The 26848-nt window shown below is 42.0% G+C and overlaps 1 protein-coding gene across 9 annotated transcripts in view; it reads left to right on the forward strand.

Annotated features, from left to right (window-relative positions):
* HECW1 (HECT, C2 and WW domain containing E3 ubiquitin protein ligase 1) overlaps positions 1-10693 on the forward strand; it is a 463589-nt gene extending 452896 nt beyond the window's left edge. For all 9 annotated transcript variants that reach the window (XM_067042890.1, XM_067042895.1, XM_067042893.1 and 6 more), the window contains 2 exons: positions 1417-1615; positions 8018-10693. In XM_067042890.1, the coding sequence (XP_066898991.1) occupies positions 1417-1615; positions 8018-8129 (311 nt within the window). In that variant the 3' untranslated portion in view covers positions 8130-10693. The remainder of the gene's footprint in view (positions 1-1416; positions 1616-8017) is intronic.
* The last annotated feature ends 16155 nt before the right edge of the window (positions 10694-26848 follow it).

Genomic DNA, 26848 nt, shown 5'->3' on the forward strand with positions numbered 1-26848 from the left:
CCCTGCTGGTCGTCTCTGGCCTAGCACGGTGGAGGTGCGTTCCAGAGAACGCCACCATCCACAGGCCATCTCCAGAGCTGGCTCATCTGCTGGCAGGGAAGCGTGTCCCTGCTCCCTGTAGAGGTGGAGCCCTCTTCACATCAATCCTGGTTTGCTGCAACACGGCTCTAACTGTCATCGCCCCGAATCTAATGTCTAACCCCTCCTAGCCATTCGCCTTCAAGCTGCCAAACCAGCCTTCCTGAAGCATTTATTTTGACCAGGCCATTTCCCACCCCACACAACAAGCAAGCTCCTTATTACTTAGAAACCTTTGAACGTTCTTTAAGCTGAAAATCCTTTCTTCACGTAAAATATTACAGAGAAAGCCCTATCAATATAATAGAGGGTGAACAAGGGGCCCATCATCTAAGCCTACCTTGTCTCCACAGTACACTCAGCCGTGTAGGAGGAAACCTCTGTGGGACCACTAGGCCCTTCCTGGCTTGGTAGGAAAGCCACCCACCTAAGGGGTCAAGTCACAATGTCTCTGCCTAGCTATTAAGGCCTCTGAGGCCCCAGCAAGGTCCCTTCAGTCCTCAGCAGAACCCCCTCGAAGCTGGTCTAGTCTGTTCCCTGCACAATGATTCTGCGTTCTCATCATTCTCTATTTCCCCTCTTGCACTCACACAAACCCTTCACGTGCTGAACTCACACCTCCCTTCCCTTATGAAGCTTTCCTGCTTTCTGCCCCAGTCCACATAGATTTCTGCATCTTTGAGTGTTTCGAGCATTTGCAGTCAGTGGGGAGTCACTTACCTTAATCATAAGTGATTGCTCCAAGCTTGGTTTCCTCACTGTCCTGTGAGAGGCCCCATACTACTTCCATGGGCCCAGGGCTGATCGGGGGGCAGCGGCTCCAAGGGCACTTGGAGAGCCCGGCATCTTCCGTTGACCAAGTTTGACATTCGCCTCCGGCCTTTCTTAAGTCCTAGGCGCTCCACCGTATGTGGGTCCCAAGAGCTAAGACATCAGAGCAAAGACAATACCAGGAAACATCGTATTCGTAGAGATCTTTGTCTCTTCGCAACCCCAGAGATCTCTACCGAGCCTCATCACTCCTTGTCTACATTTATATCAGGCAGGAAAAGGACTCCCGGGGTCCCAGTTGTTTAAATAGAAAGCAGACGTCTCTGAGGACATCCCTCACAGCATACAGCCTTTTTATAAAGTGGCTATTTTGTAAATAGGCTTTTGTTTTTAAATTTGAGTCCGTTATACAGATTCTTTTAGACCTACCTAAAGGCCGTCACGAGATAAATCAGCAGATCAAGAGCTGCTGTTCGGTTCTTGGCACACCTGATGTATATTTCATCTCCCCCCCCACTCCTTCCTCCCCTCTACACATCCTCTCGGTCTCCCTCCTGCTCCGCTCAGGTTATCACGATGGGCATCTCGTGATCCGCTGGTTCTGGGCTGCGGTGGAACGTTTCAACAATGAGCAGAGACTCAGATTACTGCAGTTCGTCACGGGAACATCCAGCGTGCCCTACGAAGGCTTTGCAGCCCTTCGAGGAAGCAACGGGCTTCGGCGTTTTTGCATAGAGAAATGGGGGAAAATTACATCTCTCCCCAGGTACGGAGCTCCTGCCCACCTTTGGGAAACCTGCCGAAGAAGGCCAAGTACCCTTTGCTGTTTGAGCTTGGGCACTTATCCGTTGGGATGGAATTCTTTCCTGCCACCCAAAGTATTGTTCTCTGAGTCATTAGTGAAAGGTGTGGGTGAGAAGTCTCGGGGAGGTGCATTTAGACCGTATTCTTAGTGATTTTTTTGATGACTGATGGTATTTGGGCTAGTGGTATCCCCGTCCTTGTGTCAGTCCTACGTAGCCCAATTTAATTTAAAGAGGAATGCCTCATCTGGGGGAGGGTCCAAAGTGGCCCTTCCAGCACTGTGTCTGGACTTCTACTGTTACCCACCCGGGTTCTTGGACTCTTTAATCGACAGAAATTGATAAGAGGCCAGACAAATTCAGGAAAGGGTTTACTGGGACTCGCCCCCAAGGCACGGGGTGGAGGAGCTGGTCCCTTCTGTGGGGTGAGGGTGGGGGCCGATGGCTGGGTGGGGCCAGAGGGGGGGCTTCAGTGCTCTGCGCACCCCCTTGTTGGTGCTGTGTGCTGGGATCACACGCAGTCCCCCCGTTTTTGCTCCCGGCATCTCAGAAATGGCAGTTGGTTTGTGGCCTTTTTGTATCTTATTGTTCATAATTGCCCTTAACTGCGCATGCCTGCAGTTATTTTTAGTCCCTTAGAGTTTCTTTGTGTTCTGTTGCTCGAGGAGATGTTTGTCCAGGTGCAAGCGCTGCAGTAAAGGATCCCAGGTCCCAGCCTGTCTCACTGTGGCATAGCACTGGATACACTTGATATTCCCTGGAATAGTTAGCGTGTACATGTCGCATTTTTCCTACTGTGTTTGAAAATGTGCGCAGACAAGACCGTGTGTATATCTCCGGTCTCTATAGTGGCTTCTATACAGTAAGCTATTGGTGAAATTATCGTAAGATAATGCAAAACAAGGAGGCACTAGGGCTCCAGGCAGTTTAACAGAATGAATTCCCTGCACCATGAATTTTCATCCCAGCACTTCCTTGGTCCTTTGTGTGCCACTTTGGGTAGTATATTCCTCATCAGTGAAATAAGGAGCACTAAAGAGATACTTCTGTCTAGGTACTATAGTAATAAAACCCGCTCAGCAAACAAAAGATTGATCCACGTTATTTTCTTCTACTGTGATATTTTCTAATTATAACGGAAGATTCGTATTTAATTCAGCTGTATTTCTACGTGGCCTCCCAGACACTTTGCTAAATCCCTCTTGTGGAATGATTTTCTGAACTGTAATGTTCATCTAGCTTTCCTAGACTTTCTAGCAGCCCGGAGATAATTCACCTGATGGCGGTGAGCTTAGGGGACCCAGGAAGCAGAGTGCGTGCCCAGCTGGGTAATAACAGCCTAAAGCGTTGGGGCACTTTTCAGCCCTGGCTTCACCCACTTCGATCAGCAGCCCCTCGGTGCTCTTTTGCATGGCTCTGCTGAGCACTGAACCTGCTGAACGAAGTCTGGCAAGAAAGTCAGGCTAAAAAGGCAGGATTTCCATTTGTCGAGTTTCATGCTAGATTTGGAGGATGAGGTTTTTTGGAAACATTTTGCTCTTACTTTAGAGGAGTGAATTTGAGTCACAGTTGATGATTCTCTCATAGTGAGCACGTCAGTGTTCCCCTGAAGGAAGGCCTGAGCTACAGCAAGGCACCTGCCCAGAGGGGCTTACAGTCTAGAGAGGAACAGAGCGGAAGAGTAAGTAGTTATGACGCCAGGTGGAATCAGAGGAGCACTAAGAAGGGACGATAAAAGCAGGATGCTGTGAGCATGTAGAACGGAGACCTGATCCTGATTGAGTTGACAGGAGACGATGACACAGAGAAGCTGGCATTTAGGTGAGCCCTGGGGGGCAGGGAAGGGTGGAGGGGATTCTGGGCTGAAGCAACAGCAGGGCCACGGAGAGAAGACCCCCCGCTGAGGAGTCTGTTTTACTCTTTAGGAAAGGGAAGTCATGGCTTTTGTCATTTGGGGTCAGAGATTGAGTCTAATTACGTATATGCTCTGGGAAGCTTTGAAATGTGCATTAATCCTATCAGCCCACACAGAGAACTTATAGGGCGGACGTCAGGCTTATGAACAGGCTCAGCACATGTGGGCGGAGGCACTCCTAAAAAGGCTGCTGCCCCGCGAATCCCAGAGATGGTTCTTGGGGGGAAGCGGGGAGTTGGCCGTGGGCCAGAAAGGCCCCAAGGATCAAGTACTGAGATGCCTCTAAGGGGACAGCGAAAATGACCCTCTGAGTAGTAACCCCCGACTAGTCTCCCTTGTGCATTTTCTGAAGATCCAAGAACCTGGGAAGTGTCACCTATGTGTGGGGAGAAAGAAATAACCTCTGAATTCCAATAATGGTAGTTCGGAAAGACCTGGCCTGGCCACATGGCAGGCGATAGACGCCTGAGGCAAAGGAGGAGCACCGAGCACCCTTGGGGTGACCCAGGACCCCCCCAGAGACCGTGAGCCCGTGTGCAGCCCACGCTCTGAGGGGCTGCGTTCTCCTCTGACCTTCCCTCTAGAAAGGCAGCTGGCCTCCCAGACGAGGGGACGCCACAGCAAAACCATACATCAGGCCAAGTCCTTGCTTCCAGAGTGTGTGGGGGTTAGGACAAAGGACTCTGAGGGTAGAGGTTTCTAGGCTATAAGTTTACAGTGCCTGGTGAAGAAACTTCATAAACCACTGTCGCTGGAGCATAGGACGGGTGAGATGGTCACGGAGGTTGGGGTCAAGGAACTGGCAAGCCAGGGCACTGAACCATCAACCGAGTGGATTCAGACGCTACACAGTCTGGTGGGAAGACCTGAAAGTGGAGAGCATTTAAGCCAAGTACCAGAGATTTTAATAAATGTGTTACCCAGAAGGTCAGAAGGTATGGAAGGTATATCTAGATCACTGATGGTCAAATGTGTCTTAGCTAGAGCCCACAGAGAGAAGGACCCTTCACATCCCAACACAATACATGCATAGGTACTCCTGTGCGTGTGTATCTGAAACACATGTTCTTCAAAACAATACTTCATCCTTATTACCTGCAGGTAATACACCATTTTCTACCCTATCCTATTTCACTGAAATAAAATGCCAGACAAAACCTGTAGTTTGGGTGGGGGGGGAAATATCTAAATGACATGAGATTCAGAGGAACAGAAATTTTTGATCAAAGATTGAAAAGTAATGATGTAGAATTGGCAATGGGGAGTGGAAAAGTTACTCATCCACATCCAGACCAGGAGGTGGGAGAGTTTCCTTACTGTGGAACTTGACAAGGAAAGGCTTGGGAGGAAAGAAAACTCGGGAGCAGGTCAGGGTAGACCCAGCACAGGCAGCATGGAGATAAGATAAAGGAGAGGAGAAAATCTTAGGGGTTTACATTTAGAGTAGGGACCAGGGGTAACAGAATTATGAGTCGTGGGCGGATTAACAGGACTAAAATTCTAACACAAACATGCTTCACTGCAGATGTAAACTGAGCCCAAGCCCAGGATGAAGGCGGAGGCCTGGTTAACTTAGTAGTTGGCTTACTCTATAAGGATGGTCCTCAAGGGGGGAGGGCAGGAAAGAGGTGATTTTGTCCCCGCAGGGAACACTTGGCAATGTCTGGAGACATTTTTGGTTGTGGGGGAGGAGTCCTCCTGGCTTCTCTCAGGTAGAGGCCAAGGATGCTGCGAAACACCTACAAGACACAGGACAGTCCCTCCCAGTGAAGAGTCATCAAGCTCAAAGTGTCAATAGTGCCGGGTGGGAAGCCCTGCTCTGTAGGCTGTCGGGCTACAGAGGAGGCATGAGGGAGCCATTGGGAGTCCCTAAGAGAAACTGACAGCCACTGAGAAGCCATCAAGAAGCCAAGGGAAGAGAGATGTTCAGAGGAAGAGCTGTCAGATGCTTTCAAAGAGCTTGAGGAGGTGGGCGTAGAACATGTGCCTCTGGATTGGGGAATCGAGAGGTCATTGACAAACTTGGAAAAGAGTAGATTCAGCAGTGATAGAGTGAGAACCTGTCGGGAGATTGAGGCCGTAGTTGGGCGGTGGAAGAAGATGACTTGAAAAGGGGTCACCCTTAAAGAACTGGCCTCCCAGCCGTATGCGGTAGCGGTGCTGCCTCTTTCCATTGTTTGCTTGTAACCAAGCTTAGAGTGGTCTCTACTGCAGAAGAGCAAGACTGGCTTTGGTACTGTCTTGGTGCACATTTTAATCAGTAACTTGGAAAACCTCGAGGAGACCGAGAGATCGACCATGTGGATGACACAGGTTAGAAGTAGCACACGTAGTACTGTACTGGGCACAGTTCAAATCCAAAATGACCTCAAAATGCTGGAACCCTAGAATAGCACCGACAGAGTGGAATCTGACACAGCACAACTGAACAGATCCAGTGGAGTTCCAAAATATCAGCTTGACAAATATGAGATGAGGCTGATTGATTTGCTTGCAGTCATGTGGAAGAGGCCAAGGGTCTGGAGTCCCCACGAGGGCGACACAGTTCCTAAAATCATGACTGCAGTGGTGGTCGCATTATCATTAAGAGACCCTGATGCTTAAATGATGATTCACGGTTTACGAAAGGCATTTATGTGCTGTCCTCACACCAGCCCTCTGAGGTGCACGGAATATGTATTATTACCCCATTTTATAATTGAGAAAACGGAGGCTCAGAAAGGTTCATTGACTTTCCCAAGGTTATAAAGCTAGTCAGTGGCTTAACTGTGACCAGAAGAGAGGTCTCCCAAACCCTGGTTCCAGACTCTCTGTCCACACCCCACCCCACCTGGGAGCACTGGGTCCAGCGCCCAGGTAATGAAGTAAGCAGGTCCTCTGTGCTGTCAGGACCACACGTGGAGAGCAGCAAGGGCTTAGGAATGAGGAATAAAATCGTGATTTGATTGTGTTCATTCATTCTAGATTACAAACTAGGATTTATTTAAGAGTTAACCAGGCCTATAGATTAATGCACTAAGAGCAACTCTTGAAGAAACTCTGGGTGTTCAGACTAGGTCTTGAAGAGGGGCCGTTTGCTAATGTTTCCCGTTCCCAGAAATTATCTTTTACAGGATTAATCTGATCCCAACTATTTTCTAAATAGGGTTTTTTTTTTCTGTATTATTTCCACTCGGGAGTGACAGTTAAAATGATTAGATAAAACCCAGAAGATGCTGTCTGCCTGTATCCTGCCCCTGGCTAATTCAGCCAGTTCCAAAAGCACACTCGGCATTTTTCTGCCCCTCTTAACTTGGTTAGCAGAGTCTGGTCCTGGTCCACGCATTGGCACATAGCAGGGAAAGACATTCTTTGTCTAGGCCAGACACTGGCCCACATAGCTGGGCCCACAGGATGAAGTACATGACAAAATAAGCAGAACCCAGGGGAGGTGGCACCGGGATGCTGCAAGCATCTGGGGAGGATTATCCCCCAAACTCAGCTGTTCTTGGAAATGCAGCGTCTCTGCTTCAGGTTAAGCAGGCCCCACTATGAATGGTAAAGGAGTTGGACAGTCAGTGCTCCATCACACCTGCCTTGATGGAGCGTTGGATCTCGAGAGTTCCAGGGCATCCGTTGGCACCTCTAGGTCAATGCACAGGGTTTACAGAGGCCCAGAAATCAGAGCTGAGCAGGGAGATTTGGGAACATAATCCTCTAAAACTAATTGTGTTCCTTTGCTGGCCACATCCAACTTCATCTCTCAGTTGTAAAATGTTGCTGGTTTGCTAGTGCAGTGCTAGTATAGCGTGGTTTGCTTCCAAATGCAAACCCACCCCTCCAGTTTCTAGCCAGTCCCTCAACTGGTCTCTTCCTGTCTGGAAGGCTGTGGTTCTCTTTTTTTTTTTTTTTTTTTTAATTAATTTATTTATTTAATTTATTTATTTTTGGCTGCCTTGGGTCTTCGTTGCTGCGCGCGGGCTTTCTCTAGTTGCAGCCAGCAGGGGCCACTCTTCGTTGCGGTGCGCAGGCTTCTCATTGAGGTGGCTTCTCTTGTTGCGGAGCACAGGCTCTAGGCATGAGGGCTCAGTAGTTGTGGCTCGCGGGCTCTAGAGTGCAAGCTCAGTAGTTGTGTCTCGCGGGCTCTAGGGCGCAGGCTCGGTAGTTGTGGCACATGGGCTCAGTAGTTGTGGCTCGCGGGCTTAGTTGCTCCGCGGCATGTGGGATCTCCCCGGACCGGGTCTCAAACCCGTGTCCCCTGCATCGGCAGGCGGATTCTTAACCACTGCGCCACCAGGGAAGCCCAAGGCTGTGTTTCTTAGTTTGCAGGTGTGTTACGGTGGTCCTAAAGCATGGTTCTACCCTCTTTGGATTCACTTTTGATTCACAGATCCAAACTGATCACAGAACTAGCCAAGCCAGTTGCACCATTGAAACAAACACCTTGACCAGCCTTTTCTCCTCCATTCAGGGCACACACGTGCTTCAATCGATTGGATCTACCACCTTATCCCTCGTACTCCATGTTGTATGAAAAGCTGTTAACGGCAGTAGAAGAAACCAGCACCTTTGGACTTGAATGAGGAACTCAAAACTTCCCTGACACTTTCCTGGCCAGTGACATCATCCTTTCCCTCTCCCTGAATCAACTCTCCTTTGATTTTGGTATTCCATGATTTTCGTTTCCAAACCAAATCAGGATTGACGAGCTGTGCATGAAGAATTGCCTTCTTCTAAGATCTTACCTTCAGGCTTATCTCCTCTACTTTTAATGAACTGCTAGCCTGTATGCAATATTTAAAAAGAAAAACAAACTAACTAAAAAACAGCTGTCTCAAGGTCTGTGTATATCTCCACATACCTCCATTACTGACAATGAAATATGAATGCAAGTTATGCTACACTTGACCAAATGGTAATAAATGTTTACTTCCATTTCTATGATTTAAGGGGAAATTTGAGCATTAAGCATTCTACGCCCATCTCTTCTGAGCAGAGTCACCATTTTTAATAATTTCTAACAACAAACTCCAGAATAGGAGCTGATCAACTCTTTCTTTTCCTCCCACTCTACTTTTTCCCTGGGCATCCAATCCATCCAAAAACAGCAGTGGCAACACCACAGTTTGGGTACATTCAGCTCATGATTCGTATGTGGCATTGGTCCCATCAGCTGGAACTAGCCTAGACATATGGTGCAAATATTACACTTTCCAACCAATAATAACAGCAAGAAAAACACCTCCTGCTGATGCAACGCAGGGCATCCCAATGGTTGTGGGGACTGTGGCTCGACTTGAGTTCAGAGAAGTCCTGGGTGGGGAGGGGGGTGCACCCCCGTGAACACCCACCACCCAAGAAGCACAAACTTGTGCACAAGTCCAAGAAGGAGATCTCATTATGTAGCATAAACAACGAGGCTTCTACCCCGCATTGTGTTGTATAGAACGTGTTGAAGCAGACAGGAGAAAGGGGAGAAGGGCATTAGGAAATATTCGAAGGCCATATTCAGTTGGTTTGAATACTTGAGTTCTGTACTGTTTTCTTTTGCTTTGTTGCATCTAGCCACAGGTCTCCTTCCCAGAGGAAGAAAAATGTCCTGATAATCTCATGACTTTTGTTCAAGCCAAGTAATTACCTGTTTGGCAAACAAACTTTTATTTCAACTTTGATAGTGTTTTCATTTTTTCATGGTTTCTTTTTTTTTCCTTCATCATGGTGTTCAAATTCCTTCGCATCTGATTGACCACAGGGACCACACTGAATCGGAAGCTGCAGAGAGCGATGGTGCTTGTTAGGGATCAAGGGCAATATAATACACCTCCTTCCTCCATAGTGGTCCTCCTGGAGCAAAGACCTAACTCCTCAAAGGCGCACTGATTTGTGTCAAAATAGGGATCCAGTTTCTTTTAGCATTCAGGAAAGGGACATCTCAGAAAACGTAGTGTTTTCAGAACAACAGTTGCAGCCTCCAGGGACAGCCTAACCTCTCGATTACATTTGCCATAAACCCAAACATGATGGTTATTTGCTATTTGTCTAACCTTGTTATCATGTCGTCTGAAATATGTCACTAATGAAAGTGTTTTTCTTCACTGGGAAAAGAACTGTTGAAATGTCACATTGTTGTCCTTCAGCATATTAAGCAAGGGAGAAATGTGAGAAATGTGGGAAAGTTAATTTCATCCAGAGCCGTGTCTAGTGCGCATATTGGTTTGTGTCCAGACAATGTGTCGGCTGTGTTCCCTGCACTGTACAAGGAAACATTCCTTTAGTAGGGAGTAGACTGCTCAGCACCCCTTGCTGCTGTGTACCTGTTGTCAATCAGGGAATATATATGTTACAGAAATCTGGCCTTCTGTTGTTGTCTAAAAAGAATATTTACCAAGATAGGTTGATGGAATGTGAAAGTTACGTAATACAGAATGAGGGATCTGTAAAATTCAGGACACATTTCGGCATCTGGAGAGTTATGGATTCCAGTGGAGCTGTTGTTTATGAAATCAGGACATAAGGGTGATGCAGATTGTTTCGCCATCCTACATAGAATAGCATCTCTGGTACAGGGGGCATCTTTCATTTTTAGGACTTGGTGTTAGATGTACGTAAATACTCAATTCAGGCATTCAGCTCTTCTTTTCAGTACTTATATTAGAACATTGGCAAAGGAGAAAGCTGTTCCAAAGACGGAACCTGCCCCCCGGGGAGCTTCACAGTTTACTCAGATATCTAATTATCTGTTAATTAGATTAATTGATGACTATTCTTCCCACATACAGAAGGAACGAGGTAGCCTAGAAGTTATATATAGATAGAAAACTTGGGCATGAATGGTTTTCAGCTAACTTTTCCTTATTCCCATTGTCCCAATGCCATGGCTCAGATATATCCCACAGAGCATCACAGGAGCACTAGTTCATAAAAGTATAAAATTCCAGAAAGACATACTGGTGTCAGAGTCCCTGAAAGAATGTGAAGTGTGCTTAATACGGTCCCAATTTCCATTACAGCCTTGCACAGAATCCCTAAGGAAGGAAAACAAAGAAAAGAGGAGGAGAGACAGTTACTATGGAAAAATCTTTATTTCTCTTTGTCCCAGATGATGTTTCTTTAGTTAATATTCTCTCATATATGAGAGTGATTTTTAAATTATATATAACATTATATATATATATATATTTACACATAACAAAACAGCTATAGGACTCGATTGTGCTATTAATTTCACCAGGTGGAGGTGCAAACCACCCCAAATCATATAACTCATGATGGGCAAGATAGATCTCACCCATTTTGTTACCTTGTGTAAATTTCTTTTTAACTTAAAGTATTAGTTTTCTCCATGGAGGCATAGTATAAAATTAATCATTTATAAACCACTATTTCCCTAAAACAACATCTTTTAGAGCTTTTATTTTTATTTATTTTATTTATTTTAGTTTTGGCTGCATTGGGTCTTTGTTGCTGCGCGCGGGCTTTCTCTAGTTGCGGCAAGCGCGGGCTACTCTTCGTTGAGCTGCGCAGGCTTCTCATTGTGGTGGCTTTTCTTGTTGCGGAGCACGAACTCTAGGCACACAGGCTCAGTAGTTGTGGCTCACAGGCCCAGCTGCTCCATGGCATGTGGGATCTTCCTGGACCAGGGCTCGAACCCGTGTCCCCTGCATTGGCAGGCGGATTCTCAACCACTGCGCCACCAGGGAAGCCCTAGAACTATTTTTAGTAAGAGTGTATTACCTTTGATTGGGAGACAAATAAGAACAATAAATAAGAGAGTACTTATGCGTCCATTAGAAAAATGCTTCAAAAATACTAGGAAGTATTTATGATAATTTCATGGATATCCCATTTCATTCTGTCATACGAAGGTGATAATCCTAAAAACAGAAATGGACTCTGAAGAATCAGGAGAAGTACTATAAAGCTACTGATTTCTTTGTCATCCCTATGTCTGTAAGTTGACTGTGGTTGTGAAAATGTTTTACTGCTATCACGATTGTCACGCAGTGAGAAAATTAAGAAAAAGTGATATATGATTTGTTGGCAGGCTTTAAATATGCAGAATCTCGATCTTTTTCTCTTCTAATACATGAACATGTGTGCTTTAACAGTAAGTGCATTTGTGGGGCCAGCCCATGAGCTGGACCTTCCAGAACAGTTCTAATGTTACATCTGTGGCACCGTCAGTCTGTGTGTCAAACCATGTGTCCCAAATTTGGGTTCAGAAAATTTCTCAGTTCCCACAAATGTTTTCCCAGTCAAGATGAAACACTTTCACATGAAAGTAGTTAGAACTTTACATAACAAATGTGGTGCTTTATTATTATTATTATTATTATGTACTTCAGTGTTCATTCTTAAAACTACTGCAATACTATATCATCAAAATCTGGGATGGATGTTCCAGCCATCGTAAAGTCTAAAAGAGAAAGTGTTATTTTCCTGTTAGTTACATGTAGTCCCTTTGTTCTAGTAGAAAAAAAAGGTGCCTAGAGGTAATATTTAGAGTAAATATTGTTCCATTAACCTACTTCCTGAAGCTTCCAATTTACCTAAGGAAATGTCTATAACGATTTTGTTCAAAGTCTTTGTTTTAGTCAGTAGCAGGAGAAGTCCTTGTTCTTGGGTTGATTTTGCTTATATTGACAAGAGAAATGTCACGTAATACTCAGGCCGAGCTTTCTCTTCCATCCTGCCACCTTCAAGGAATGTCAATAAACACTTTGGTATGGCATTGTGTGTGCTCCTTATTGCAAAGAGAAGGCTAGGGTCATGCATAACAGTTTGCATCGTGCTCATGACGGGTGTACGCAATGAAACAACACAGAAGACTACCAGCTGCTACGGTAAGTCCTCCCCGGGAAGATTTTTTTTAATCAAAAAAGCGTAAGTAATGTGCTCACAAATCCACAAATAAAGGGACAGCTTTTGTAACAAGTTCCTGGCGTGTGCCTATTAGAACGGCACACAAACTACGGGATTTTGTGAGTGTGCTCTATATCAAAGCGGGCATACACTGGCTTGTTGAATTCCGCCCTATTTGAGATGCTTCTACAAAGGCTTCAGGCCACAGCCTGACACCCCGTGTGACCCTAAGACAAGGTTTAGCTCTAGGCAAAGAGTTGAGTCCAGTGGCACATACCGTGATTCCCAAATACCACAAGGATATTCTCTCCTTGTTACCTCCTTCCAAGTCTCAAAAAGAAAACCATGTGGCTCTCACTGGGTGGTCAGAAGCTGATTTATTCTTTGAGGAAAAATATTTTATTATTAGAAAAGAAGTATGGGTAGAATTGAGAGAAGGAAAAACCTGAGAAGTCTCACTGTTGCGTTTTTATACCCATGTTGGGTTTACGTGAGACTTATTCAAACTGAAACTAATTTTTCTCTTAAGATGTAAGAAAAAAAAGTTATCCTAGACCATAATTGACAAAGAGGAGTAGATGATATTATCTTGTGTTTTAATCTGATCATTATTCTGAAATCAAAATTAAATTTCAGATCTCCTGATTTCTATGGCCATACTTTTCCAAAAAACTGTGCTGACAACTCATTAATTATATACTGTAAAAAAAAAAATTGACATGTAGAGCTTATAATCAAGATGTGATTTAAATATGTTTATAGAGGATTGTTCTCTAGCAGAATAAATGAAGGGAGTTATGGAAAGTCAGGTGAACCTTTATCCGTGCCGCAGGAGTCATCACATTTATAGCTGGGAACAGACCCTTAGATGCTTTTGTCTGACTGGTTTATCTTGGAAACAAGGAATCTGAGACCAGGAGAGGTGATTTGCTCAAGCCACTAAGCTTTATCTTGGGGACAGAGGGATGCCCTGCCACAGAATATCCCTTGGGGTCCTGGGCTTCTGGACCTGGAATAACTATTAGGAAATTTGCCAGGAGGGTAGAAGAAATGGAACCAAGATCCCCTTGGGGTACCATAGGGGATGCCAGGGATCCACAGCCCATGTGTATTCATCCTCTGTATGAGTGTGCTGTATAACAAAGTATAGTATAACAAAGGACTACAAAGGGAGTGGCTTAAACACAGCTAGAAGTCCAAGATCAAGATGATGGTGGGGTTGGTTCCTTCTGAGGCTGAGAGAGAGAATTTGTTCCCTCCCTCTCTTCCAGATTCCAGTGATTTGCTGGCTGTCTTTGGCGTCCCTTGGCTTGGAGATCTCTGCCTTCATCCTCAGGTAATGTTCTTGCCTTCTGTGTGTCTGTGTGTGTCTGTGTTCAAATTTCCCCTTTATATAAGGACACCAGTCATATTGCCTTAGAACCCACCCTATGATCTCATTTTGTAACTTGATTGCCTTTATAAAGACCCTGACTGCAAACAAGGTCACATTCTGAGGTACTGGAAGCTAGGACTCCAGCCAGCTTCTCTGGAGGATACAATTCAATCCATACTGTCCTCCTTCCTGCCACACTAATCTGTGTCATCAGCCCCAACGGTAATAGTAATAATGAAAACAGCTATCATATTTAGAACCACACGATTCACCACAAATTTACTGAAGGCTTTTTAATTGCAATAATAATAATCATGGAAGGAATAGAATTGTTACCTATAAGTTACTGCTATTTAAAATAGTTTAATGTAATCAACTATATTTCAATAAAACAATTTTTTCAATAAAAATAAATGACTAAGTTCTATTGTATTAGTCCCTTCCCAGCTAAATTCTTATTGTTTTTGCTTTTCTCAAAAGTAAACATTAAAACATTTTTATGATCATTTTGCAGTATTGAAATAAAATAGAAGTACTTTATCTAGAATAAAAAATAAAATAGATTAATATAGTAAATCAATAATTAATATTACAGGAAATTCCCTGGTGGTCCAATGGTTAGGACTTTGTACTTTCACTGCTGATGGCCTGGGTTCAATCCCTGGTCGGGGAACTAAGATCCTTCAAGCCTCACAAAGTGGACAAAAAATAAATAAATTTTAAAAATAAAAGATCCACTTTAAAAAAAAAACTAAAATTATAGTATCTGTTTAATGAATGGATTAATGAAGATGACTGGGATCACGGTAAATTTTTCACTTAAAAAAAAGAACTGGTGCTTTTCATGTATTGGGTTGGCCAAAATGTTCATTCTGTTTTTTCCATAAGATGGCTGTAGTAGCACTTAGTTGCCTTTAACTTCATTCGAAACAATTTTGTTAGATTTTATGTGACAGCCATAAATGTCACATTTTATGTGACAGCGTGCATTTTAAAAAAGACTTATCGAAACTGGTGAATTTTTGTGTAGCCATTTTAGTATTGAAGATGGAAGCAACATTTTTGGCATATTATGCTTTATGATTTCAAGAAAGGTAAAAACACAACTGAAACACACAAAAAGATTTATGCAACTTATGGAGAAGGTGCTGTGACTGATCGAACGTGTCAAAAGTGATTTGCCAAGTTTCGTGCTGGAGATTTCTCGCTGGAGATGATGCTCTGTGGCCGGGTAGACCAGTTGAAGTTGATAGCGATCAAATTGAGACATTAATTGAGAACAATCAACGTTATACCACGCGGGAGAGAGCCAACATACTCAAAATATCCAAATCAAGCGTTGGAAATCATTTGCACCAGCTCGGTTATGTTCATCACTTTAGTGTTTGGGTTCCACATAAGTTAAGTGAGAAAAACCTTCTTGACCGTATTTCCACGTGCGATTCTAAAACCTTCCATTTTTAAAACTAATTGTGACGAGCGATCAAAAGTGGATACCGTACAACAATGTGGAATGGAAGAGATCGTGGTGCCGGTGAAATGAACCACCACCAACCACACCAAAGGCCGGTCTTCATCCAAAGAAGGTGATGTGTATATGGTGGGATTGGAAGGGAGTCCTCTATTATGAGCTCCTTCCAAAAAACCAAACTATTAATTCCAACAAGTACTGCTCCCAGTTAGACCAACTGAAAGCAGCACTTGACGAAAAGCGTCCAGAATTAGCCAACAGAAAATGCATAATCTTCCAGCAGGATAAGGCAAGACTGCGTGTTTCTTTGACGACCAGGCAAAAACTGTTACAGCTTGGCTGGGGAGCTCTGATTCATTCACCGTATTGACCCGACATTGGACCTTCGGATTTCCATTTATTTTGGTCTTCACAAAATTCTCTTAATGGAAAAAATTTCAATTCTCTGGAAGACTGTAAAAGGCATCTGGAACAGTTCTTTGCTCAAAAAGATTAAAAGTTTTGGGAAGATGGAACTATGAAGTTGCCTGAAAAAATGGCCGAAGGTAGTGGAACAAAAAGATGAATATGTTGTTCAATAAAGTTCTTGGTGAAAATGAAAAATGTGTCTTTTATTTATAATTACTTAAAAACTAAAGGCACTTTTTGGCCAACCCAGTATTGCCTTAGCTACATTTATATCCCCATGTAAAGCTGGGAAAAAACAAAAAACCCTGAAACATAGAGGAGTTAATTTGCCCAAAGTAAATGTATGGCCAAGATTTGAACAAGGAGCTTGGCTCCAGAGTCCAAGCACTCAACCACCACTACCCACCACTTTCATTCCTTTAAGCATTTTTGTGAATACTTATTACATGCTGGGTCCTGTGCTTACCGAGTCTTTGCCCTCAGGGAGTCCATCGTCCAGCAAATAACACTGCATTCTTCCCCTTCATTTGAGATTTGGCCCCTGTTTTTAATATGCATAGTCCCCCTCCCATTCCCCACCCCAGCCCCAGAGGAAGATGTGATGTCCTTGTAAAATAATAATAATAAGCAAAATGCTATGGGGAAAGGGAACAGAAGCCATTGGCTCCGCTGGAGAGGGAAGTCAGACAGAAATGTGTTTATAATGGCGGTAGGATTTGAGCATGTATAAAATTGGGGAAAATAATTTAGGTTTATCACCGAGAGGGAAACATGTCGTTCTTCCTGAAACAGTAGACAGAGAAGGGCCTAGAAGTGAGTAAATCAGCCTTAAAACCTTCGCATCTTGAAGAGCTGGGAGAACATAGAGATTTTTTTCATGTCTGGAAACTCTGAGTGAGTTAGTGTTAAAACTGGTTTCATTAGCCATCCCTTGTATGCCCAAGAACTTGTATTTCTTTTCATTTTATTCCAAGGAGTGTATGTTATAGAGTTTTCTTTTTGCCTTTATAGTTACATAATTCCTATTACTTTTTTAAAATTGAAGTATAGTTGATTTACAATGTTGTGTTACCTATTATTTTTTAAATGTAATAAAAATTGGGTCACAACTTTTATCCAAACTTTTATATTTGCCCATAAAAAGAGATTCTCTTCTTTCAAGCTTATTCCTTTGGTGGAAAACATTAAATGTGGGGACTATCTCTTTTCTAAGATTATAGTAGATCCTAAAATGGAATTCATCACCCCTCCCTATAGCCACACCCTTTTCCACAATCCTAACTTTGCTGTCACCTCCTACTGGGAACCAAGCATTCTGACCTACCTGCTTTGGCCAACATACTGCAAGCAGAGGCTTCTAAAGTATTTGCACAATTGAGCTTGACTTCTCTCTCTTGCTGCTCATCTGTCGTGAGGAGTGCGTGCCCCGTGTAAGAGGAGGATGAGAAACAGGGGGAGCCCAGCTGAGACCAGGCTAGATCAACCAACAGCCAGTTGACCCCCAGGTATTACAAACTCAGCCAAGATCATGAAAGCCACCCAGCCAAACTCCAGCTGAGACATGGTTACATGCCAGTGATATTTTATGATTGTTGTACATTGTTATGGTGGCGATAGATAACTGATTCAAAGACCATTAGGCATCCTTTCCTTTCTGGGATAACTTTTGAAACCAAGCATTGAAAGTTTGGTTTAACCTTATTATGCATGGTGGCCACTGTTTAATTTAAATTAATAATGATGTTGAAGCAAGAAGAGAAATTGGCGTATTTGTATGAGCTCATCCACAAAAAAATTATAAAATACGTGAGGAAGTGCCAGATAGAATGAACAAGGGGAAATTGAAATACTACTGCAATATAAAAGAGGCATAAAGTAAATACTTTGAAATGTTCAGACAGAGAGAAGAAATAAAATATGTAAATCAGGGATGGCAGATTATAAACTTTGAAGAAGCAGGTATGAAAAGAACAATACTGTGTCTTTTCCTTTTTTTTTTTTTTTTTTTTTGCTGGAACAAGCCACTTGAACTCTTTAAGTATTTAACTTATATGAAAAAGTATAGCAGCTCATGTTACTTGAAAGATATAGCTTCTAAAGTAAGTGAATCTATATTTTTCATATATTTGTTTATAAAATGTAGTTTTGTCATAATTATATGGTACAAACAAATATTGCTCAGTTGATATTTATTTTGTAGATTAAACTATTAGGTTGAGATAAGAACGCTGAACTTCTACCCTGAGAATGCTGAGCCCCAGCTTCCAAAAAGTTGATGCGTAGGTGCTTAATCAATGTCATTCAAATTTGTTTTTGTTATAAGAAGTATAGTTTGGGGCTTCTCTGGTGGTGCAGTGGTTGGAACTCCGCCTGCCGATGCAGGGGACACGGGTTTGTGCCCCGGTCAGGGAAGATCCCACATGCCACGGAGTGGCTGGGCCCGTGAGCCATGGCCGCTGAGCCTGCGCATCCGGAGCCTGTGCTCCGCAATGGGAGAGGCCACAACAGTGAGAGGTCCACGCACCGCAAAAAAAAAAAAAAAAAGAAGAAGTATAGTTTGTTTCCTTGGTATAGACACACACATAAATATGTTTTGGTTTGTTAATTATTGTTATTAATTGGTTTTGGTCAATTTTAAAAATAATTTATAAATCAAAATTCTTTGAATTTGTAATTCAGTAAGCTTCATTTATTTTGAGGCTATGTATTATGTGTATATAAGTTAATGATGGTTGGGTCTCCTTGGTGGCTTGTTTATTTTACAAATATGTAATGACCGTCTTACCCCCCAACAATATTCACCTAAAATTCTTTTGTCTTCATTTTTTTCTCTTTTGTCTTCATTTTTAAGAGTTATTAAGGATTTTATGGATATCTACATCCTACCTATTGTGTAGATACCCATAAAAACCTTTACCCAACAAGCAGAAAGTACGCATTCTTTCCAAGCACAAAAGCGTTTCCTAAATAAATAAATAAGACTATAGACAATGTCTCAATAAATGCCAAAGAAGCCATAGTCCCACATTCTCTGACCACAATGCAATGTAATTAGAAGCCAATAGTTTTAAAAATTATTTACCACAGGATTCTAACAAAACACTAGATACTCATGACTCATGAATATTGCTAAAACATCTCTTAGACTTTATATCCAACTGGCCCATGAACATCTCTATTCACTGGGCTGAAAAACAGATCAAACTTGTATCAGTTAAGGTTTTGATCAGGGAAGTAGAGTCACTCTGAATGATACAGAATAAGGACTTTATTATAGGGCTGGACCTTACACAGCTGTGGGGCTGGTGAACAAATCTATGGAAGCTTTTGCAGACAATGGTTGGTCTGAATTAGGAAGAGAAGCCAGATCTGTAGCAGGGGAGAACCAGGACAAAGGAAGCTCACAAGGATGAACTGAAACCCATGAGAACAAACTGGAAGCTGCCTCAAGAATTTTGGTGACCTGTTGAAAGTGATGGCTCCTTTCATGATGGAGCTACACACATACCTGACCCAGGATTCAGAGAAACTGCAAAAAGAGATCCTTCTCTCAAGCTCTTCATCTAATCCACCAGCAATTCTTGCTGGACCTACCTGGAAAGAATTTCCATTGCTTTTCACCAATTCCATTGCCACCTCCCTTAGTCCAACCCACAGTGATTTCTCATCTGTATTATTGTCACAGTCTCCTAGCTGGCCTTCCTGGATCCAGTTCACCACCCTACAGTCTATCCTCCACACTGGAGTGAGAATAATCCGTATAAAACATGTTAAATCACATCACTCCCCAGATCAAGCCCTCCAATGGTTTCCCATCAGTGTATAAATCTCTACGTGACATGCCTCTGGCTACTTATCTGGCTTATCTCTTACCTCTCTCTCCCAGCCACACACCCTAACACCCTAGAGCCTTTGCAGTCATGATTTGCTCTGCTTGGAATTCTCTTCCCCAGTATGTATGCAAGGTTCTCTCCCTCTCTCCATTTAGGTCACTCTCCATCTTTCACCTTCCCAGAGAGCCTTTTTCTGTTCAACAAATCTGAAGTACAGTCTCCAGACCCTCCCAATCTCATTTTCTTGTTTCATGTTTTTTTATACTACTTATCTCTACCTGACTTATATCTCTATTTGTTTATTGCGCCTCCTCCATAAGAATGTAAATTCCAGAGAAGCAGGGATGTTGTTTTGTTTACCCTTATAACACCAAGGCCTAAAACAGTTCTGGCTAAATAGCAATGTAATGAATTAATTTACTTAATTAATCAAATTTAATTAATTAATCACTGGATATTTCTTGATTAAAGGAATGAATTTCATACAGAGTATACAAAATTAATAAGACTTTCAGTTTCTGGTTCCTCATGTAAGGAGCTTGTAAGTCGTCACTTCGTCCTAACAACTCATAAAAAGCGGAAACAGACTGAAAGCTCAACTCTTCTTGGCTCCATAAGAGAGGGGAAGACACAGGGCAAAGCGGGGCCGGCAAGATCGGCGAGACAGACGGACAAATACAGGAAGTCTTGGCTTATCTGAGCAGAGACTCTCAGAAATTGCCACAGGAGCCAGTGCTGGAGGAGGAAACGCTGAACTGTAATTGAGCAATTGCTGGAAACTCAATGTGAACAAATCTGAGGGTTAAAAACTCCAGGAGGACCCCACAGTCATACGGAGGTCTCCACAATCTTGTGAGACTTACTTCCAGTTCAACCAGCTTCCCACAGCAAATATCAGAGAAAAATACCCTCAAACTTCTGGCAGGGAGAGGGGAAAAGGAACCATTCCGAAACATGCCAGAGCACTTTGTTCTTCTTAACAAGGCCAGCCTACAGGGGAAACTAGTTAAACAGACCCTAACCCGCTGGGGTCTTTCCAGAGCCTAACTGACTTCAGAAAAGGGAAATACCAAACTCCAGCTTACTCTAGTAATACTCTCCCACCTAAGGAGGGAGAAAAACACTGAGCAGCACTTGTGAAGTTCACAGGCCAGAGGCACAGGCTCACTCAAAGACTGAGACCTGATCATGGGACTGTAGAATGTTTCCCCTTGCCCCACACCTCACCACCACGTGACTAACGGCCCATTTACAGCACTTCCTTTTATACCACCTCATGTCTGGTTATCAGGAAAAAAATTACTAGACATACTAGAAGAAAAAAAAACACTATTTGAAGAAACAAAATGAGCATTAGAAACAGACATGGCAAGGGCATTGGAATTACCAGACTGGGAAGTTAAAACAACTATGATTACTGTGCTAAGGGTCTAATGGATAAAGTAGACAACATACAAGAACAGATGGGCAATGTAAGCAGAGAGATGAAAATCCTAAGACAGAACGAAAAAGAAATGCTAGAGATCAAACACAATGTAACAGAAATGAAGGATGCCTTTTATGGGTTGATTAATAGACTAGACGTGCTGAGGAAAGAATCTCTGAAATTGAGGCTATCTCAATAGTAACCTCCAAAACTGAAAAGCAAAGAGAACAAAGACCAAAAACAGCTAAACAATACCCAAGGTCTGTGGGACAACTAAAAAAGATGTCATGTTTGTAATGGCAACACCAGAAGGAGAAGGGAAAAAGGAATAGAAGACATATTTGAAACAGTGATGACTATAAAGTTTCCCCCAAGGCTTCCCTGTTGGCGCAGTGGTTGAGAGTCCACCTGCCGATGCAGGGGACATGGGTTCATGCCCCAGTCCAGGAAGATCCCACGTGCCGCGGAGCGCTGGGCCCATGAGCCATGGCCGCTGAGCCTGTGCTCCACAACAGGAGAGGCCACAACAGTGAGAGGCCTGCGTACTGCAAAAAAAAAAAAAAAAAGTTTCCCCCAATTTCATATCAGACCAAACCACAGATCCAAGAAGTTCAGAGAACCAAAGCAGGATAAATGCAAATAAATAAATAAATAAATAAATAAATTACACTTAGTTATATCATTTTGAAGTTACAGAAAATCAAACATAAAAGATCCTGGAAGTAGCCAGAAGGAAAAAAGCACCTTAACTAGAGAGGAACAATGATAAGAATTACATCTAATTTCTCCTCAAAAATTAAGAGTAGAGTGAAATGTTTGAAGTGGTGACAGAAAAAAATCCACCAACCTAGAATTCTGTACCCTGCAAATCATCCTTCCAAAGTGAGGGAGAAGGGCTTCCCTGGTGACACAGTGGTTAAGAATCCTCCTGCCAATGCAGGGCACATGGGTTCAAGCCCCGGTCTGGGAAGATCCCACATGCCGTGGAGCAACTAAGCTCATGTGCCACAACTACTGAGCCTGTGTTCTAGAGTCTGCGAGCCACAACTACTGAGCCCACATGCTGCAACTACTGAAGCCTGTGCACCCTAGAGTCCATGCTCCGCAACAAGAGAAGCCACCGCAATGAGAAGGCCATGCGCTGCAACGAAGAGTAGCCCCCGCTCGCCACAACTAGAGAAAGCCTGCGCACAGCAGCGAAGACCCAACACAGCCAAAAATAAGTAAATAGAATAAATATTTTTTTTAAGTGAAGGAGGAAAAAAAATTCTCAGACAAACAAAAACTGAGGGAATTGGTTGCCAGTAGATTGTCTTGAACGAAATGTTAAAAGAAAGGCTTTAGAGAAAAGGAAAATAATATAGGTCAGGAACTCAGAACTGTATAAAGAAAGAACAAGCATTGAAGGACAGATAAGTGAAGGTTAAAGTCAAGTCCACAGAGGAACAGGGCTGCTTCTGTTCCACAGCTGGGACCATGGTCAGCAGGCCTGCCAGTGGTGCACGAGCCTGTCTTCTCAAAGTGGCCCTCCTCAGTCCTGGGCTCCACTGAGGTTTCACAACCTCCTTCCTGGATCCCAGGAAATGTGGGCGGGGAAACTCGCACTCCACCATATTGCTAATGTCACCAATACCACACTGTCTTGATTGCTATAGCTTTATAGTTTGTCTTGAAGTTGGGTAGTGTCAGTCCTCTGACTTGGTTCTTTTCCTTCAATATTGCGTTAGCTATTCTGAGTCTTTTGCATCTCCGTATGAACTTTAGAATCAGTTTGTCAGCATCCACAAAATACTTCATTGGGATTTCAATTGGGATTGTGTTTAATCTACAGATCAAGGTGGTGTTATTTTGAGGCCTCAAGAAAGTACAGGTAAATTTTTAAAAACAGTGCCTAGAGTACATTAAGGAATGAATAAATGTTATTTCTGGCTGAACCACCTTATCTTGCATAGGAAACAGAATTTAGGAATTAAAGCATTCCTATGTCAGGCCAGTCCAGTACAAAATAATTACTTCTGTGTTTCCAGAGTCTTTGCAGTATATAAAAGGCTGACCTTTACTCTCATTTCCCAAGAGGAGATCATCAGAAATGATTTTGTGAGCACACATTAATCTTGTTTTCTACTCTGTATCTTCAGACCTCAGAACTGTAAATCATAGAAACTAAACCTAGAGTCCACTATAAGATTGGTTTTTTCCCCCTTTTATTTTCTAGAGCTCATGTGGTTATTTCCTCCAGGCATCTTCTTCATGAGTGTTTAAATGAGAAGTTAGGAGATGGGATTCTAGGCTCCTGTGCTGCTGATGCTTCCTTAGATGTGTAGGCTCTTTTGAGGATGCTGTTGCCTCTTGCTCAAAGATTTCCATCAATCTGTTATGTATTTCTCATAATAATAATTCAAAACTCCACACATTCCAGTAGATGAAATACCAATTATATTACATTTTCAACCAATCTGAAGTGGATCCACATTTTCTCTCTTGAGCTGACATGCTCCTTTTAGAGTTTGCGCTGTAAAACACAGAATTGCAGAGAATTTCATTCAATTCATGAAAATATTTGTTATGCTTTTCATTAGCTCGTCTACATTTATTAAGATATTAAGTTTTCTTAATCGATAAACACCTCAGAAGTCATATAGAAAGTTTTAACCTGGGAATTGAGGTGCCCATTTATCAATATTTCAAAGTGTGTTAGCTGTTCATTTCATTAGATGCCACAACATTCACCGAACAGCTGTTGAATGACATGCTGTAGCTGCTTCACTTATGTTCTCTCAGATCCATGTGCTTTCAAATCTGAACCCTCAAACGTGTGTAAATTTGTATTTAGTTTCACAATAAATCTCCTCCCCAAAGTCATCTTTTATAACTCTGGTAGAACAATTGTCATTCTCTCACATGTCAACCTTATTTAGAAAGGCTAAATGGCAAAGGAAAAGAGAGAAGAGATGACCCTAGTGAGTTGCTCCTTCCTAAGCTAAATTCTGAAAAAATGGTCATTGAAAGGTTAGAGTCCAGTCTTACGTTTGACCTAAATGCTAATTTTGGCACCTGAATGAGAAGTACAAATCGATCTTCTTTAACAGCAGAAGTCAAAGGAAATTATGTTGTTTATCTGAAATGCTGATCTCAAACACATATTCATCCTCAAAGAGCTTAGATCTGTAACTTACACATAATTTCCCAGACAGTGCTCTGGTATTTAAAACATAAACGAAGTTTGGACATACAACAAGCTTCAATTTGAAGTAGGAGAAAGAGAATGTGATTTAATCCCCCCATCAGTAGATGGAAAGATAGGAGCAGCTGGGTAGGTGTGAGTTGTGTTTAAAAGGGTGGCGTTGACATATAAACACTACCAAGTGTAAAATAGGTAGCTAGTGGGAAGCAGCCGCATAGCACAGGGGGGTGGGATAGGGAGGGTGGGAGGGAGACGCAAGAGGGAGGGGATATGGGGGTATGTGTATACTTATAGCTGATTCATTTTGTTATACAGCACTGACTAACACAACAATGTAAAGCAATTATACTCCAACAAAGACGTTAAAAATAATAATAATAACCGTAGTCCATGCCTGGATGGCCGGACTATGGAATGTTTACTTTAAAAACAAATCTTGAAATTTTTTTTCACTTAGTTTAGTTATAGAAGTAATATATAATCATCTAAAGACATTTGGAAATACAAATATAAAAGAAAATTACTCAACAATAGTCACATACCTCAAAAAGAATCACTGTTAGAGTGCTAATGCCATGTCACCTCCTTTCAACACACTTTAAAAATATACTATACAATAGACACAATTTCGAATCCTTCTCTTTTTATAGCTATCATTGCAAAACAAGTATAGGGCAGTGTGATTAATCTCTGTGCAAGTATTGCATAATGACCTATCAAGTAAATATATCATAATTCATTTAATTATTTCCTACAGAGAGACATTTAGAGTGTTGCATATTCAATTCCACCACATTTATTCATCAGTTTTTATGGAGTTTCACTTATATACGCTGAGATACAGAAATAAATGGTCTCTGTTCTCTCTAACTAGGAAAATAGAGAATTATACACTTAGAATGCAGTTTGCTAAAGATAAGTTCAGGTTGATATGGAAGCAGGGAGGCCAGACTCTTACTCTGGTAGAATGAGGTTAGATACCCTATAGAAAGTGATATCTGAGTTCTTGGAAAAGTGCAGAAAAACACAGATTAGAACAAAAGAAGGAAATAAAAAGCACTTATGTTTTTATTCTTCTTGTCTTTCCATCCATTATCACTAGTGATGGGCATTGAATTACCTTAAAATGTTTTGCTAATTTTACTCGCAAAAATGGAACCCCATTGGTTAATTTTTTTAAATTTTTTTAACATCTTTATTGGAGTATAATTGCTTTACAATGGTGTGTTAGTTTCTGCTGTATAACAAAGTGAATCAGCTATATGTATACATACATCCCCATATCCCCTCTCTCTTGAGTCTCCCTCCCACCATCCCTATCCCACCCCTCTAGGTGGTCACAAAGCACCGAGCTGATCTCCCTGTGTTATGCAGCTGCTTCCCACTAGCTGTCTATTTTACATTCGGTAGTATATATAAGTCCATGCCACTCTCTCACTTTGTCCCAGCTTACCCTTCCCCCTCCCAGTGCCCTTAAGTCCATTCTCTACAGCTGTGTCCTTATTTCTGTCCTGCCCCTAGGTTCATCAGAAACTTTTTTTTTTTTTTTAGATTCCATATATATGTGTTAGCATACGGTATTTGTTTTTGACTTTCTGACTTACTTCACTCTGTATGACAGACTCTAGGTCCATCCACCTCACTACAAATAGTTCAACTTCATTTCTTTTTATGGCCCCATTGGTTAATTTATAATTTCTTTGACTTCTAGCAAATTTAAACATTTGATATGAGTTTATTATATTTGTCCCTTTAAAAATTACTTTTTATTTTCTTTGTCCTCTTTCTAATATAGTGTTGCCATACTGCTTATTGGTTTATATGTTCTTTATATATTTAGGGTATAATTTTTGTTAATAATGCTTTTTACAAATGTTTTCCCAGTTTGTCTGCCTTTTTATTTTGTATATAACTTTTTAAATATATATAAGAATTTTGAATTTTTAGGTAGTCAATAGTTTAGAAATTATTTCTCCTTTAGAAATCAGCTAATTGTCATATACTATTTATTTCCAGATTTTAGTCTTTTTATATTTAATTGATTTATTTTACATTTAATTTAATTAATGAGTTAGAAGATTTGGGGCCTATTTTAGTTTCATACACATAATAACTCTATTTCAAAACTATGCATTCTATTATGTTGAGCTGTCTTCTTTTTTTTTTTGCGGTACGCGGGCCTCTCACTGTTGTGGCCTCTCCCATTGCGGAGCACAGGCTCCGAACGCGCAGGCTCAGCGGCCATGGCTCACAGGCCCAGCCGCTCCGCGGCATGTGGGATCTTCCCGGACCGGGGCACGAACCCGTGTTCCCTGCATCGGCAGGCGGATTCTCAACCACTGCACCACCAGGGAAGCCCGAGCTGTCTTGTTTCATAATAAATTTTAGTGTCTATTAGGACAATTCTCTCCTTACCAACTTTTTTTACCAAAATTTTCCTAGCTACTCACATTTGAACATCCTTCCTGATAAACTTTGGGATAATTTTAATAAATTCCAAAAGAAATCATTTTGGGGTTTATTAGAATTTTGTTAAATATATTGATCGATTTACAAAGAATTACAGAATCTAATCTCTTCATCAAAGAACATGCTATGTATCTCTATTTGTCTTCTTTTATGTCTCCTAGAATAATTACATTCTATATAGTTATAAAGTAAAATGTAGGCTTTGTGCATTTTTTGTGAGGGTTGTTTCTGCAGGCTTTATTTTTCCTTCTATTGCAAATAGAATAATTTCCCC

Source organism: Kogia breviceps, chromosome 9 (assembly GCF_026419965.1).
Source record: "Kogia breviceps isolate mKogBre1 chromosome 9, mKogBre1 haplotype 1, whole genome shotgun sequence".
Taxonomy (NCBI): Eukaryota; Metazoa; Chordata; class Mammalia; order Artiodactyla; family Physeteridae; genus Kogia; species Kogia breviceps.